The sequence below is a fragment of the Haliaeetus leucocephalus genome, unplaced genomic scaffold (genome assembly GCF_000737465.1).
Source record: "Haliaeetus leucocephalus isolate CR32 unplaced genomic scaffold, Haliaeetus_leucocephalus-4.0 Scaffold526, whole genome shotgun sequence".
NCBI classification, from domain to species: domain Eukaryota; kingdom Metazoa; phylum Chordata; class Aves; order Accipitriformes; family Accipitridae; genus Haliaeetus; species Haliaeetus leucocephalus.
This window is the reverse complement of record NW_010972962.1, coordinates 2,670,711-2,687,137: the sequence shown is the minus strand read 5'-3', so window position 1 is coordinate 2,687,137 and position 16,427 is coordinate 2,670,711. Positions and strand designations below refer to the sequence as shown.

Here is a 16,427-nt window from a genome sequence, read left to right as displayed (position 1 = left end):
CTGTAACTGAAGAAAAACCCTCTTTAATATATTCTGATATGTGTAATATTCACTGTGCGACATGGAGGTGACATTAAAGCAGAAAATGTATGGCCATATTATTTTTAGGTCTCTTTCACCTTTCATTGTTCATTTGTGTATTTTTGAAGTAATGCAAAGTGATAGTTCTAACTCAGCAATTTATTTGGTATTTAATTCATGGAAATGTAGACTGAGTATCTGAGTAAGGTCTGAGTTGTACAGATTTTTAAAAATTATTTTTTAAGCCTTTTTTTCTTTTCCAAATGTTCTTTTCTTTCTATTGTTGTGGCAGTCTTGCAAACAAAGGAAATTATTCAGCAAACTGCCTTTGTGACTAATAATGGAAAAGAAGTGCTCTTTAATATGCAAAAGAAAGAAGTTGCAAAAAGAGCAACGTCTTTGGCTGACAATGAAAAATGTCACTTGTAATAATAATTTTGAAAAGATAAGAAGGTATGAATTTTTCTTTTGTCAGAAGTATATTTTAAGTAGAACTATGTCCTCTTTAATGTTCTGGTCAACTATCCTTATCCATTTGCATGTATCTGAATGTTAAGTTGCCAACTGCATTTAATTCAAATGGAAAAAAATCATATTTATTCATGAATTTCATTTTACAAGTAGAAACATTATTTTACTGAAAGTCAACTGTGTCTGATATTCAAGTTATATTACAGTTTTTATGATAATCTACACTAAGTGCCTCTGAAAAAGAAACACAATATTTTTTCCCCTTTCTGCTGTCATCCAGTTGGTAGAACTTCTTATTCTTCAAGAGAAAGGTGATACCACAGATGGTAGCAAATTTCTTTAAATTAGGTAACCCCACATTAATGTAAAACATTATAAATATAAATTGTTTCTACTCATTTAAGAGTTCAGATGTGGACAGTACAAAGTGCAGTGCATTTCCTCTTTTTACAGAGATAGAAATAAAACCTCTTCATTAAAAAGTATACACAATTAAAGCTACTTTTGTAATATACACAGAAAATAGTAAGTATCTGTTCATAACTGTGCACTAGTTAATTTTTAATAGACAAATACGTATTTTTTTCCAGGCTAGAAGAAATTTTGTGTCCTTTATCCCATGAATGCTAAATTTAATAGATCTGGGAGATATTATAAAAGTATGACTACATATTAAAAAAAATGAAAGTAATAATTTTAGAATTAACAACACCGGGATATATACTAAATTTTGCACTCTGTTGGAAAGCTAATCTGTATTCATACATTTTGGACTAGAGAAAATTTAATACGAAGTAAGTATTTTTCTTTGAGATTGTTGATGTCCGTACAGGAAGCAAAGTTATGTTTCTGTGTGTTCTCCTGTGTTTGGAGTCTTCTGGGAAGCAGCAGCTACTGGGATCACTTAATTGCAACTATCAGAGTACCTTTTCTTCTGTAGCAAGTTTTGTATGTAAGAACTTTGCTATATCCAAACCCTGTCATTTCTTCACTTAAAATGTTCATATAATCATTTTTTACTGCACAGTACTTTACTATGTATCCTAGTTAATCACTGTGCTGTTCAGAAATCTGCATCCTGGCTTGTTTCACACTTCATTATTAATTGTAGCGGCTGATAGGAAAAATGTGGTTTTAAGAGATTTTTATTACATAGATTTTTTTTCCCCAGTAGTGGAGAGCTACTTTGTAGTAGCTATGAACTTTCAAACCACAAGTCTCTAGACCCCTGCAGGTCTTCAATACTTTTGCACTGGGAGGATTATTTGAGAGTGCCATTAAAAATCTATAATCACAGCTGTTTTCTTACCCACTGTGTTGAGAATACAGTCTTGTAATATGCTATGTAATTGCAGCAGATTATTGGGATTTGGAGGTAATGAAAATGATTCCATGATCTATGTCTACTCCAAGTAGCAATGAGATGCTTCCTTCACTGTTTCTTTTCAGAGATTTCTGTTGTGAGATACTACTTAATAGGAGATGAATTCCATGTTAGAGAGAAAAGGCATTGAGGGACTGGTAAATCAGCAGGGGTGGCAGGCTGACAACTTCCTCAGCCCATAAGGGTTTAGGAATTAAAAGATTTCTGTCAAAAGTTTAAATCTCCATCTCAGACTATGGCTTCTGTTATTCCTAAATTCTTTCTTACATCAGTGATATTTTGGAGTCCAGGGTCCTCTTTTTCCTATAATTAAATTTATCTCCAAAAGACAGTTTCAGTATGGTATTTTAAAAGAAAGGGAAAGGAATCCTGTAAATGATGATCTGCAGAGGCAGTACTAGTGTTTCTAGAAGTATTTTTGTGCAGTTATGTATGTGATTAGTTAACTTGCTGAACCAAGCCCTTTTTAACACAAACTATAATTTATGAAATATATTGAACTCTTATTTGATGTAAATATTTAGTCAAATAATTTAATTGCTCATAATAAAATTAAATAATTTTTTTTTAATTAAAATACATTCTAGACTTTTAATTAAAATACATTCCTGTGTGAAGGAAGTCCTGGAATCTAGATGTTAAAATGTATTTTTTCTTATTAGTCCCTGTAATTAGATATTAAGAAAATGAGGGGGAAAAGAAGTTCTGGTTTATCTCTGTAGCAGTGCAGATTATCCTTCAGCAAGTATGAAGTGACATAAACCAAATGGTGAAAAAAGTTGATATCATTCCTGATAACTTTCCACTGCAATAAAAGTGGTGGTGGAATTAGACCAGTGTAGCCGTTGTGATACAGTAATTGCAGTAAATTTTTTTTTATGTAAACAAGGACATATATTTTTTACTTAATGTTAGGTGTATGTCATTTTTTAATAAATTAACCTTTAAATGGCATTGTGTATCACTTCAGATAATGTAAGTTTTCTGTTTTCCCCAGTATTACTTTGAAAGGTTTATAAATAGAATTTTTAAAGGGCATTGTTGTTCCAAATAGAAAGTTAAATAAGCACTTCCATCCCAATTTCATTCTGTCAGTCTTTCAAAACTTCTGAAAGGTTCATGTTACTCAAAATTGTTAATAATTTTCTTATTTAGGAAATGCAGTGCTCTTTTCAGTTCTGCATTGAAATTCAATTGTCATTCAAGGTTTATGTTCATTTAAAATTGCATTTTACTCAGGGTAATATATTCAATATAGAAATTTGAAGTGTTGAAATACAGGTAGCTCGTTGCACATGCTTGTAATTTGTACTGGAGAACATGTAAACTTGCTGTATAACAAAGTGCGAGATGCAGGAGAAAAACATGTAGGAAGGAACATCATAAGACTAGCAGTATAACGTGTATTTAACATAATACACTGACAAACATAGCCATTAGCGGTGGGCTAAGTTAAGAAGTCTGTGCTGGAGAAGAAAGGCAGAATACAAGTTTTAATTGAAGGGGACAGCATCTTTATACAGGAAAGTTTCAGTTTTAATGTTACCTAAATGTAGCTAAAAATTTAAAAACATTAATAGATGAGAATTAATTGCATGTATTAAGTTGAGCTAAAACACTTCTGATGCTTGTTTTGGCAAAATATAAAAGATATGGGTAAATTTGTAGAAAGGAATTACATAGTTCTGGTGTTTTATATGAGAGAAAGAAGAAAGATGAATACAGAATAAAACAGGAAGCATAGGAAATACGTTTGGAATTTTGTTTTTTGCACATTTAATAAAATGTTTAGAGGGAATTCTGACTTCGTTGTCTGTCATTGATTTTTAGCAGAAACATCAGCTAGTCAATTTTTATGGCAAAGTTGCTTCTGTTTTTTTCTATGGGAAAGCATTCTAATAGTAATGTCAGCTGCCACATAGAGTTTATCTTGTTTGTAAAACTGTAGCTAGTCAAGAATTCAATTTTTTAAGTCTTCTAACACAACACTGGATAAAATATTGCCCCCTGTAGGTGTAGCATTTTGTCTAGGTAAACTAGGTTCTATTCACTTGTGATTGCTTCTTCAACTACTCCAGCAAACAGGAAGACAATAATTCTGCTAAATTATTGTGGAACTTTGTGTATTGAGTTTACCTTGTCAGAGAAAAACTGTTTAGAAAGAGCACAAAATCGTAGGTAGCCTTCAAATTCAGTTACTTACTTTTAGAGAAGAGACTATCCTATATAATTAGTCATAAAAGAAAAAAATATTTACATGTAAACTGACACATACAAAAGTACAGTTCTGATTCCTGTTGAGTAATCAGTCAGACCAAAGTATTTTACTTCTGAGCTGACTCTGAGGTATAGAGGGTTTTATTTGTTTTTTTCCATTATGACATGAGTTGTCTGTGAGAAATAAATATGTGCTTTTTGGAGATAAATAATTTAAGCATGGAGAAAAGGCAATCAAGGCATGAGTCTTATTTTTTGGTTCAGTAACCTGTTTAGCTTTCTGAAAATATGTTAATTTCTTGTGCAAGTCGGAAAGTTGGTATGAAGTGACAAGCACCAGTGAATAGCATTTGGATAAAATACTTTTGAGCTGGACAGCACAGGTTATTTTCATGTAATGTCAAGATGTAATGGTGTAAAAACTAATAACAATAAATAATTCGTCTTCAGGACTAAATACAAAACAACAGTCCTGTTTATTTAAAAGAATTTTAAAGGCTAAAATATTTTAGATCAAGTTGTAAAAAAAATAAAACAAAACGGGTTATAAATAAAAACAAGCTTACATTTTTCATTTCAAATGTTTTTGTGCTAGGATCTTAAAGTTAATTGAGGTTCTTTGGATCACACCCGTAGTTAATTTGTGCACAGAACAGATAGTATTGCTTTGTAAATGAATAATTAAAACATCACTAAGGTAACTATGTGGCTTTTTACATTACTAGCTAAGTGAGCAGTATGATGTGGAGTGTGAGAGCTCCAAAAATAATGACTGGATATTAAATATAATTGGGGGTTTAGATACGTATTAAAAACATTAAATGCTTTTTAATATGTCTGAGGATTTTTGTTGTTTTGGTGATACTTATTTAAAGATGCCATTATTTTCTGAAGAGTTTGAAACATCTTTTGGAAAAGAAAAATTGTTTAATAATAAGGAAGTTATTTGAGAAAGAGATCCTAATTTGATATTTAAGATGAAGAGATGGTAAGTTTATGTGTTCTAATAATTCTAATTCTAGTGATAATAATAGTAAAAGTGAATTAGTGATGTTAATGTAATACTTCTGTAATAAGTATAACTTTCTATGCCATTTCCATAGCCAGCAATTCAATTAGTCATAACTTTGTAGCAAGACATTTGTTCTTTTAGTATTTCTAAAAGTGTGTTGTATTAGTATGAATTTCAAACATTCATTGTTGTTTTTCTTAAGAACTGAGGATAATTATGAAGTTTATAAAAGTAGGATGTTTGAATTTGAAATGTGACTATGAGAAAATATTGTCTTTCTACTGGTTTGTGATTGTAGAAGAAACCACTGGGAACCTCTGAGAGTTTTTAAACTGCTTTTAATGGTACAATTAATGTCCAAACCAATAAGAATTTATGACAGTGTGTTTTGAATCAAAATAATTCTGGTGCTGAATGTGACACAGATGTATTTTACATGCAAAAAAGAACTTTTTTTTTTTTTCTGTCTACGAAGTATAACTGCTTGGCATTTCAGCTGTGAGAAACTAATTGAAGGATTAGTGTGATGTATAAAACCTTTATTCATAGATGGGAATCTGTACACATTTACATGTGCAAAATTGAAGTACAATTTTATTTGGGTTTTTTCTGGCTTTACAATGGTAATACATTAAAGGATTTTAACTTGATAAGATACTTAATCTGTGAACAAGCATTCTAAGATTCTTTACATGGATGCAAATTGATACGGGAATATAATTTTCAAGCCCTATGTTCACACTTAATTACATAAATAATTAAGCAGTCTTGCTGCAGCTAAAGTTTCATTCTTTTTGTAAGGTATCAGCCAATGTTTTTTTTCACTCCAGAAAGATGTCATCAGATACTGTGTTTCCGTAGAGAACTATACAGTTTGCATACAGTGCCTTTTTTAACTAATTAGTATCCAGGAAGTACTTGAGAAAAAACCAAAAGCATTGTGTTTTCAAGTTACTTTTAGGTTGTGGTTAACTTCCTTAAGCACATATTTTGATGGATCAAAGCAGCTTTGACTACTGAACAATATAAGCATAAGTAAAAAAAAAAACCAAAAACAAAACCCCAAAATTTAAACCAACGGTTTCAAAAGATCAAATGGGAAATACTTGCCCTTGGCCAGCACTACTTTTCTCTGAAGGTGTTGTACAGTTAATCTATCCTATTAAAAGAAAACATTCACTGTCCTTTGTTGTGAATCATAGAATGATTGGAATTCAGTTCAGTCTCCGGCTCAAAGCAGTGTTGACACTGAATTCAGGCAAAGTTGCTTAGGACAGCCTGCTCCAATAGCAAAGCAATTATCCTCATAGATAAATTTCTGTGGTTCCGTTATCTTTACCTGTCTAGTCTTCCTAATCTGTCTTATTTTTCTGCCTTCTCTTAAGTTTCCAACTTGTTCTGTGTAATCTATCCCAATGTTGCACCTTCTTCATGACTCGTACTTCCCATTTCATCATTATCTTGTGCCTAACTGCCATCTTCCATTTCACTCTCACTTCTGTTGGTCCCTGTGTGTGGTGAATTGCATTTCTTCTTCCTGCCTTTTCTGCCACTGCCTCTGTGTTTGATAGGTGTTAGAACTGGAAGTTATTGAAAAATGAAGATTTTCTGCTCTTGGCCGGTCTCTAGTCTCATTTGGGTCAAGATCAATAATTCAAAGAAAACTTGATGTTGTTCCAATAACCCCAGACATTCTCAGTTATCCATATGCAGTCTTGGGAGGGAGCATGCTTACTGCCAGCAGAACCTTAGGAAATTTCAGCTGTTAAACTTTGAGGTCAAAAATGAATATACAGAAACTGAGGGTTTTGTCAAATCTCAGACCTTTCCCATGTTTAGGAAGATTGCATGAAAATCGTAAATGGATGCCTGACAAATGATAAATGAACACCTGACATGCCAAATTTTCCTTGCTCTTAATCAGGGAACACTAGGGCTTTTAAAAAAAAAAAATTAGTCACCACTATAGCAGTAATTTTTTTTCCTTCACCTCATTCTTGATCATGGCTTCACTATTTTTGGGGGAACTTAAAAACAAACAAAAACCCTTTAGTGTGAGGCAGAGTTGCCATATACTTCAGCTGTAACAAGTGATTTTAATGAAATGATGAGCAACTCCAAGCAGACTTTTGAAGGGAATATCAGGTAATCTTAGCAGGATGTGCAACCAAGGTCTTTCGTGAACAAAGGGATTTTTTTTTTTCCCTATTTGTTCATGATAATGAAAATATTTTTTTAAAAGTTTTAGCTTCCTTTCCTCTCTGTCCCAGAACGGAATTCCACTTTTATCACCTTGTTGCTCTGCTTGATGCAGCAGGACATCTCATCCTAAAGAACTGATGAGAAACTCCGTAACTCTACGGGTCTTTGCATTTCTGTTGTACTGTCTGAAATTGAAAATACCACATGCCTGCTCCTCCCTGTTGCCCTGTTTGTTTTATTTTGGCCCTATTAAGCAGTTATACTGTGTTCTTGTATTTCTTGTTCTTTCTTGGACTTTAGTGGGTTGGAAGGTGGAGGTCAGATTTTGAAGGTTTCCAAGTATTTCTAGCTTTGCCTTCAGTTCTTCAGAAGACTGTTCCCAACTTAACTCAGTTGACAGTTGCTCAATTTTTTCCTAGCTTTTCTGGTACGATCTAATAAAACAAGAAAAAATTTTACTCAAGTTTGATATTGACTAAATAGAGGTTCTAGTGTAATTGGGGTTTCTGTTTTATCATTTTGGGAGTTCTTTGGTTGCCATTCTGGTATTTTTTTAGTAGTATTGTCAGGATGGGTGGTTCAAAGTTGTTGGCAGGTTCCTTTTCATGTGAAAATTTTCAGGGTTCTAGGCACAATGTTACATGATCTCTTCTGGTCAGAGGTAAAAAGTGAAGCAAAAATAATTTTCACAGTTTCAGATAGGTCTGGATGTCCAGCTCAAAGTAAACGTGCAAATCTGACCAATTCCTTTTAGATGGTGTAAGGTGCATTGCTTTTGATCTTTTTTTTCCAGTTTTTAAAACACACCTGTATAATTATTTAAGAACAGGACCACAAATGTTCCTTGTCATCCCGCAAAACAAACTGAGGAGGTTGTGGAACTGTGTGTGTTTCTCAGTCAGCACTTTTACATAGATGTATGAGCCCACATTTACAAAGGACATATGTAGACCAAAGAGTAATTTAATTTGGAAGGCTCCTGGGAAAGTAATTCCCAGTTCAGCCCCCTGTTCAAAGCAGGGCTAACATTAAAGTTGGATTTTATAACTGATCTAGGCAGTCTGTTCCAGTGAAAAACCCCTCTTATTCTGTAATTTTTTTCCCCTCATCTCCAACTGGATTTTTTGTTGTTGCTACTGTGAACTGTTGCCTCTTGTCCTTTTGTATTGCATATCTTGAGAATGCAGCGTCTGTTGCCAACTTTTCTTTAATCCCACTCCTTTTACATAGTGAAAGATGTTGCCACACAGCATTATACTCCTAAAGTGAAGTGCCAAGATCTTGGCAAATGGAATTCATAAGTCTGATAAATCTTCATAAATCTTTTATAAAGAGAAAAAAATCAACCCCCAAGAGTGGGATTTATGGTAGTGAGTAGAGGGACACTTAGAATCTAGCAAAAGCAGCTGAAAGAAAGGGATATGTGAAATCCTAGCTTTCATACAGATGAATGCAGCCATGTTCAATCCTGAAAGATGCATGTCTGTGTATTTAGGCCACAAAAACCACTTGGAGTGTTAAGGTGTCTGTTACCTCAAGGTCCTACTCTCCCTCTTTAGAATGCAGGTTTGAGACATAACTGATATAAGAGGCTATAATGTTTATTAGTTGATCAGCACACTACTAATAAACCAATTAACAGATTAATTAACTAATAAACATACGACTGAATCACTTAGTAGTTCTATAATGCTTTACACCATTGTTAATTGCATGCAGTTATTGAGTTCTATCACTTTTTTCTTATAAATTGCACCTAAATATTATTGGATTATAGTTCTTTAACCTCCCACACTACTTAGCAACAAATTTGCAATTCTGTCGCCCTTTAACGTATCACATCAAGTCTTTTGGATGTGTAAACCCAATGGAGAGTCCAGTGGGTTGCCCAAGGGTCTTCCCTCTGACATCCTGGCAACCTTGATTAATGAAGCATGTGAGCTTCATTATAGTCTGTGGGCATCTGCACTCCTCCTGTCAAAACATCTGCCCTCTCTTGTTCTTGAACTGCTTTTATAACTTGTTCATTATTTCTTACGTTTCTAGGCCCTCTTTTTTGCTGCCTTTCTGTATCCCTTTCTCTGCCCAGTCTCCCTTCAGATAAACAAGCTGCCTCTTAATTACTCTTTCCCCATTGGTCCAATTTGCTACATCTATTCCCAGATTTCATATTTCTAAAACCGTTTCCACTCTTGGCCTTAAATGGTATTACTGATGTTGTTACTTGGATAGTGATGGACTTGCAAGATTCTACCTCTGCAAAAGATGCCCAATACTCCCTTTCAGTTATCTGCTTAATAGCAATTACATATTCTTTATTTTATGCACTTTCTAAGACATGTCAGTCTACTTCAGCCTTTTTCCTCTACCTGGTTTTGATTAAGTATGCTTTATCTCTATTTCACTTAGCTCTTTCTTGGTTAATATGCAAGTGGCACATGTACCAGGGCAAGGAACATACCATTATTTGCTTTTTCTCATTCTGTTTTTTGCTCACACAGCATACTACTTGTCAGAGAGCAGCAAGGGCCAGCTGGTCCCTAAGGAAAAAGGAGCTGGGAGCTCAGCAGAACATGGCTGGCAGAGGCAATGGCATCACCAGCAAGGGCTCAGTCCCTCCCCAGCAGCACTGTCTTAGACTTGGCCCTGGGTCCAGGTAGCCAAACATCCAGCCCCTTCCAGGAGAGGGGAATGCTCTTAGCTCCCTTCCAGTGCTCCAGCGCTGTCTCAGATGTTCCATCAAAAATCATCGGCCTTGGCATCTGCTGATAATCTCCCCATTTTCTTCGGAGACCCTGTCTTGTTTTGGGGTCCAGTACTCCAGCAGAACCTCTTGCTCACAATGTCAGTCATCCCTTAGATTAGGACCAGATACTTTTCTATTCTTTGAAAAGATGATTAAACATTAACTCAAATTTAAATGGTGTTTTTTTGGTTATATTTGCATATATATTTTGAAATTTAGTAGTATTTATTAATGATGAATTCTGATAAATATTATAACTTTTACGAGTTAAACTTTTACAAGACTTTTAAAAACGTGTTTCTCTCTGTTTCTTTTTAGTATCTCCTGAAGCAATTGGATTCCTGTCTGCTGTTGGGGTGTTCATTATTCTCATGTTGCTACTTTTCCTATATATTAATAAGAAGATGTGTTTCGAAAATGTTAGTGGTTTCCCAGATCTTGATTCAGGATACACTACAAGAAAGAATTCACAAGATAAACTTTGTAAGTATCTGAAATACAGTGTACTAAACTTAATTATAAGAATGCACATTTTTACAACGATGTGTAGAAATACACAAATAATTGCTTGACTCAAGTGATGAAAACTCACAATGTTGACTTTTACCATGACTGTGCAGTATGTGGAAAGGAAGAAACCTTTGTATTCACAAGCCACAGAAATTCAACAGCTATATATAACTGAAGAGTTGACATTTGCTTATGGGAAGATATTTCTTTTGCACTATGAGAATACTCTTTAATATACCTTAAATGTTCCATAATTGTGTATAATTAAATCTTCTCAAGTAAATTTATGAATGGGATTATTGGATTTTCACTCAGCCTGTTAAAATCCTTCACTGACCTGTTGGAGAAGGTCTTGCATTTACTCACCTGGAAAATAATTTTAAAGAAGTAAAACATTAGAAACTAAAGACATCTTATCTCTGACTAACAAATTATTTCTATACTTTTTTAATAGAAGAAGGTCTTTAACGATAATGTGAAATTAAAAAAATAGACCTTTAAAAAGATATTGAGGGTTGCTAAAATAACCCCTTTCTACTTTTGGGCTGTGGAAATTGAATGGGCTTTGTTAGTTAGCTGACTTGAGAGGAAGAGGCAGGCACCAGAGAACGGAATGGGAAATTTGGGAGGTTTTCTTCCCTTCTACCTCTTTGAAAGGTGCAGCTAAATTTTTATTTTCAATTTCTTTGGAGACAGAAAAAGTTCTCCTCGCTGGAAATTAAGTCTGTCATCTTAACTTTCTTTTGCCACAAAAGAAGTCTTCACGTTTCAAAATATCTTACCTTATGTAAAAGACAACAAATATTTTGGGCTGAAGAAGTCTCCATGATGCGTGGTTTTGTGCAGCTATTATGTTAAAAGCTTGTTTTAGTGTGACATTGATGAAAGGACATAATTTAAATGTCTCACAACTTCTTCTTTGCAGGTTAGAATAAAAAAACCATGTTTCCACCTCACACAGTTGTCTTATTTTTGAAAAGAATGAATTTTATTATGGCTAGTTGATGCTGCAGTTGATGAAAGACTATGGTTTTGCTGGTTGATTGTGGCTTCATTTCAAGATATTTACTTAGCTGCTTTCTTACTATTTTCAATGCATATTGAATGGAAAGAGCAAAGCTACAACTTCCCCTGGTAAATGTATTGAGTTTGAGGTAGCAAAAGCAAATAGCTCTCAAATTGAACTTGGAGAAATGGAGTTGATCTGTTTGTGAAGCAGAGGACCTTTCGGTATTAAAAGTTGTTGCTGCATAGGTTGGACAAATGGCGTTTTTCAGAAACCTCCACCAGAATCTGAGCCTTCCCTCTGTGTCTTCACTGGTCAACACGCTTAGCAGTGCTGTGGATGATCTGACCAGTGCTGTTGGAGAGGTTGGCTACAGTGTAGCTGATTCAGTGACAGAACAAGTAACAAGCATGATAAATGGCCTTCGAGCAGAAGATGAAAGCTCCAAAATACAGAATGATAAACCCCTGGAAGGGAGAGAGGAACATACACCATCATTAACTCATTCTCAGGAAATTAATATGAAAGCGAAGACAGGTATTGCAGAACAGAGAGAGACTCATTCGTTAGATTTTGTAAAAAAAGATACAAGTCAAGATGGAGTATCCGACCATGTTGTTGACAAAAACCAGTGCCGGTTAAAAAGCACAGATAGTAATAATCATTCAAGTGATACAGAAGTACCTCAGGATTTGAAGACTGTAGGAGGACCTTTTAAAAGGGAAGGAGTAGGAGGAAATGAGTGTTTTGTCAATGATAAGTTCTTTAAGGATAGTAACCTGAAAAGTAATAAATTTACAATGGAGCACTCTATTGAGGAACAAGACAATTGCCTGTGTGCAGTATCAGCTAAATCTGGGAATCGCTTGCATAGAAAAATCAAACCGCGGTCACCTGGAGGTGATTTTAAGGGTTCTGAAGAAGTGCACAGTATGAACGTTCCCCAAGATTTAGAAACAAAACTTGTTGAAGTACAGAAGCAAAAATTATCAGATTCCAGCTTGAAGAAGATGCACAATGACCACCCCAATTGCATTAATGAAATAAAAGAAAAGAAATCTGAAGCCTTTTTTGACAGAAAAGGAGAATTCATATCAAAGGATGAAGAATATGTGTCAACTACAATTGCAAAAATGGGTAAAAAGAAAAACTCAAAGAAATCAGAAAGAGAGCTATGTAATAGGAAGACAGCAGGAAAAGGTGAGGAGTCTATCAGCAAACTCCATTCTTCAACCTTTCCTGAAACTTATGATACTTCCTACTTTTTTCACCTAATTTGCATATTTAATAATAGCATTTCCTGTGGATGTCTGTGTTGTCAGTGCTTCATTCTCTAATTATGTTGATATTTCTTGGAAGTTAATTACTTTTTAAAGTATTACCTAAAGGAACAGATTAATAAATGCCTTTCCTATGTTCTAACTTTTCTTTTTTCTATATACAGTTTTTCTTACCTTGTCTGCAGTGCCTTGTGTGGTTTCTGTTAAAAACGATGAATTAATTAATACTGGAAATTAACACTTGTTCTGTGAAAGTGGGGTTTTTTTATGTATTTTAAAAGCATTGCATAAAATGTGATGATAAAGAAAAAAAATAACTTCGGCTACATTTACATTATAGTAGATCTTCAGAATGTATTTCTGGGATATGTAAGATAATTTCAAGACACAAAACTCAATGAGAAGTGGCAATTAAGTGATTTTAAGTATAGAAAGAACTAAAGTTGTAGTGTTACAAAGAAAACCTATGTATTTTTGATATGGATGCTATGTGTGCTGTCCTTAGCATCCAGTCTTAAACAATGTGACAGTGAAATTACAATAATAGTTTGTGAGTAAGAATTAAAACCTTGCATTTTTACACAACTGTTTTGCAGGCTGTGTAGCGAATTTTTATAAAGCAACATGGGCTTTTCTGGAGATGCTGTTTCTGTAGAGAAATGAATGATTTCATAATAGAAATAGGTTTGGGTTTTTTTCAGTGTGTGTGTTTTCCCTTGTCTGAAAATTTCAGGGTTTTTTTTTTGTTGGGTTTTGGTGGTTTTTTGTTTTGTTTCAGTTTGGTTTTTTTATTTTATTTAGGAAGTGGTTTCTGTGTTTGTATGGTAAACTGTGATCTTATCTGTTATTTCTTCACGTAATACAATATTTGTAAAGTATGTTCTCTATCAAAAATGGCATTTTAGGTCCCATAATAAGCAAATTAGTAGCTTTCAATAGTTAATAATTACATATGACTTGTGTTAGCCAAATAGAAGAAAGTTTTTAATAAGAACCTGAATTCTTGTAGGCAAGTTTCCAACTAAGATATAAAAATCCAAAGAGAAGTGGCAAGTAGAGGCATAAAACCCTGAGGATTTTTTTTAATGTGCAGGAAGCTATTTTTCCCCAAGAAACTGAAACAGATTTGTATTGTTCATTTTAAAAATGTTTGCATGGATAGCTTGTGTTTTAACTTTAATGAGGTTTTTAAGTCCTCTGAAGAGTTCTTGTTTCATGACTTGTAGTAATAGTATACATCCTCGTTCTTTTTCTTTTATGCTAGGAACTGGAGAAAAAATATCTGGTATCACTGAGAACTTCTGGATGCTTACAAATGTCAGTGTATTATTAGAGGCATAACTTTCAGCACTTCTTTCAAACATGTTGCTACCATGTTTTATAGTATTCCATTCTTTATATAGACTGATTAATGAACTTAGTTTCACATTTGTGAATACATTTCTTGTAATGATAAATGATGTATCTAATACTGATATCTGGCACTATATTTTAGTCCTGGTATGCCCTACTTTAATTATAGTTCTGGAAATCTGTAAAAGTTTCCTAGGCGGCAGGTTTCAACCTGTTGGGTGCCATATGAGATACAAAATTTTACTCTGTGTACCAGCAAAGGAGGCTTCTTTTTCTGGGCAGCCTCTTGGAGTGAATCTGCTGGCCAGAATATATCCTGCTTGGTATGGTATTTTCAATAAGTGATCAGTGAAATAATTGAACTTGCTTTGTAGCCATCCATACAATGGGAAGAACCATATCTGTTAGACTTGAATTAAAATTGATAGCCTGGATTTGAAAGATCTCGTTGCTCATTAGCACTCTTTTTAAGGCACCAGTTTTCCTATAAATACTAAACTAAGATTACGTACACATTACATGTAGAGCTGGCAGCACCATCTGCAGTTAAGGTTTCCTGACATTTTCCATTTCAAGACCTTATTTTCAGTTTCCTAAAACTGTGTGCCAAATTTGAAATACTTGGGATGAAATTTGGCATGCTTTCTATCTGAGATGGTTTGGGGTTTGGGGGTTGGTTTTTTGGGTTTTGTTGTTGTTGTTGTTGTTTGGGGTTTTTTTAAGCTATAGTTTTAAAATCTTTAGCTGTTTCCTGGAATAGAGTATGGGAAAAACATGCTGGTTATCTGTGCAAAAAATAGGTAGATTTCACATCTGCTTCACTAATATGCTTCAGCACCTTTGTATATTGGAGTATGTAGTGGAAATGTCGGAGAGCACTTTTCCCATGTCACATATGCCCATGTTCTTCTATGAAAAAACATGTAAGTTTGACCAAGTTTGTAAATCTTCAGAAACTCTGCCTTTTGAAAAGGCATGGTAAACACTTCTTATAATTTGCTAAATTCACTAACTATCCCATTTGCACTCATATGCTTCATTGTAGGGGTTTAAGAACAGAGCAGGTCTTATCCTGCTTTTGATACTTACGGTTACTGAAGAACACTGGAAGTTTGAACAGAAGAATTGAGAATAAACATGACTTATGTGAGGAATATGACACAGTGCAAGTGGTAGACTGGGATTTGAAGTAGGATGAGTGACAGCTATGGAGAGAACTGATAACATTACATGAAGGTGGAGAAACTAAGGGTGAAAGACTGAGCTTACATCAGTAGTTGGTTAGGTGCAAGTAAAAAGAATTTGGGATTGAATAGATAAAGAGAATGAAGAGGAAATCCCCATAAGAGACCACAAGTGGGTGCTTGGAGCAGGAACCTGGAATATGGGGCCAGGAGACAGGAATTTAGGATTTTCTACTCATATAAATGTAATTTTGCAAAAGATGTCTTACCTAAACTTGCGGCATAGGCTTTTTGTATGAGTATCAGGGAGAAATAGACCTCTATGGGAAGTGATTTTACTCATCTGCTCTAGAGGCTTACCTAAAAGAGGGAAGGAAGTAGGAAGAAGCAAACACTTGACTGTGAAAGAGGGCCTAGGTGGCTGGAATAGGTTGAGTTACTTTAATTTTAAATGGCTGAATTTTGGGTAAGCCAAAACCCTCCTTTAGTTGGAATACCTAGGCAGAGGAGTGAGACTGGTGCATGAAGACAGACTAATGGGAGTGGAAATGCAGAACTAGAGCTAAGGATAGGGGACTGGGAGGAGGGCATAAAAGCAGGGAGGGGAGAAGCGGTTGAATGTGGCTAGATAGCGTGTTAGACAATATTCCCTTGCAGAATCAAGAGCTGAAAAACAGCATTATGGGCATCTCGTAGCTCTGCTGGTAATGGAAATCCATTGGCAAATCATATACCATAGGCTTGCTCACAGAGTAGTGGTAATGCTGACCTTTACTGAGTTTACATGAATTCTTTTAATGCCTATTAGAGTTTGAAATCTGCAGAACTTCTGCATGGCATGTTAAATTTGGACAGAATCCATGTGAGTTTTGGAAAAGGGAGGAGGAAGCTTTCTTTTTACCAAAATAGAAATGGAGCTGAATCTTTGACTTGTGGGAGGAAGTCATACTTGAGATATAGTTGGAAAAAGTTGGCCACAGTATTGGGCATTATAGAAGAACTGGTATAAAAGAATTAACTAGATAGATTCTTCTGCACAAT

General features: G+C 34.6%; 1 protein-coding gene across 2 annotated transcripts in view; it reads left to right on the top strand.

The window, feature by feature from the left end:
• Positions 1-16,427, top strand: part of SYT14 (synaptotagmin XIV) — an 84,799-nt gene that overhangs the window by 17,063 nt on the left and 51,309 nt on the right. The window contains exon 3 of one of the 2 annotated variants that reach the window (XM_010576440.1): positions 10,372-10,536. In XM_010576440.1, the coding sequence (XP_010574742.1) occupies positions 10,425-10,536 (112 nt within the window). In that variant the 5' untranslated portion in view covers positions 10,372-10,424. Of the gene's footprint in view, positions 1-10,371; positions 10,537-16,427 lie in introns of those variants that run through there. The other variant, XM_010576441.1, reaches the window with a different exon arrangement.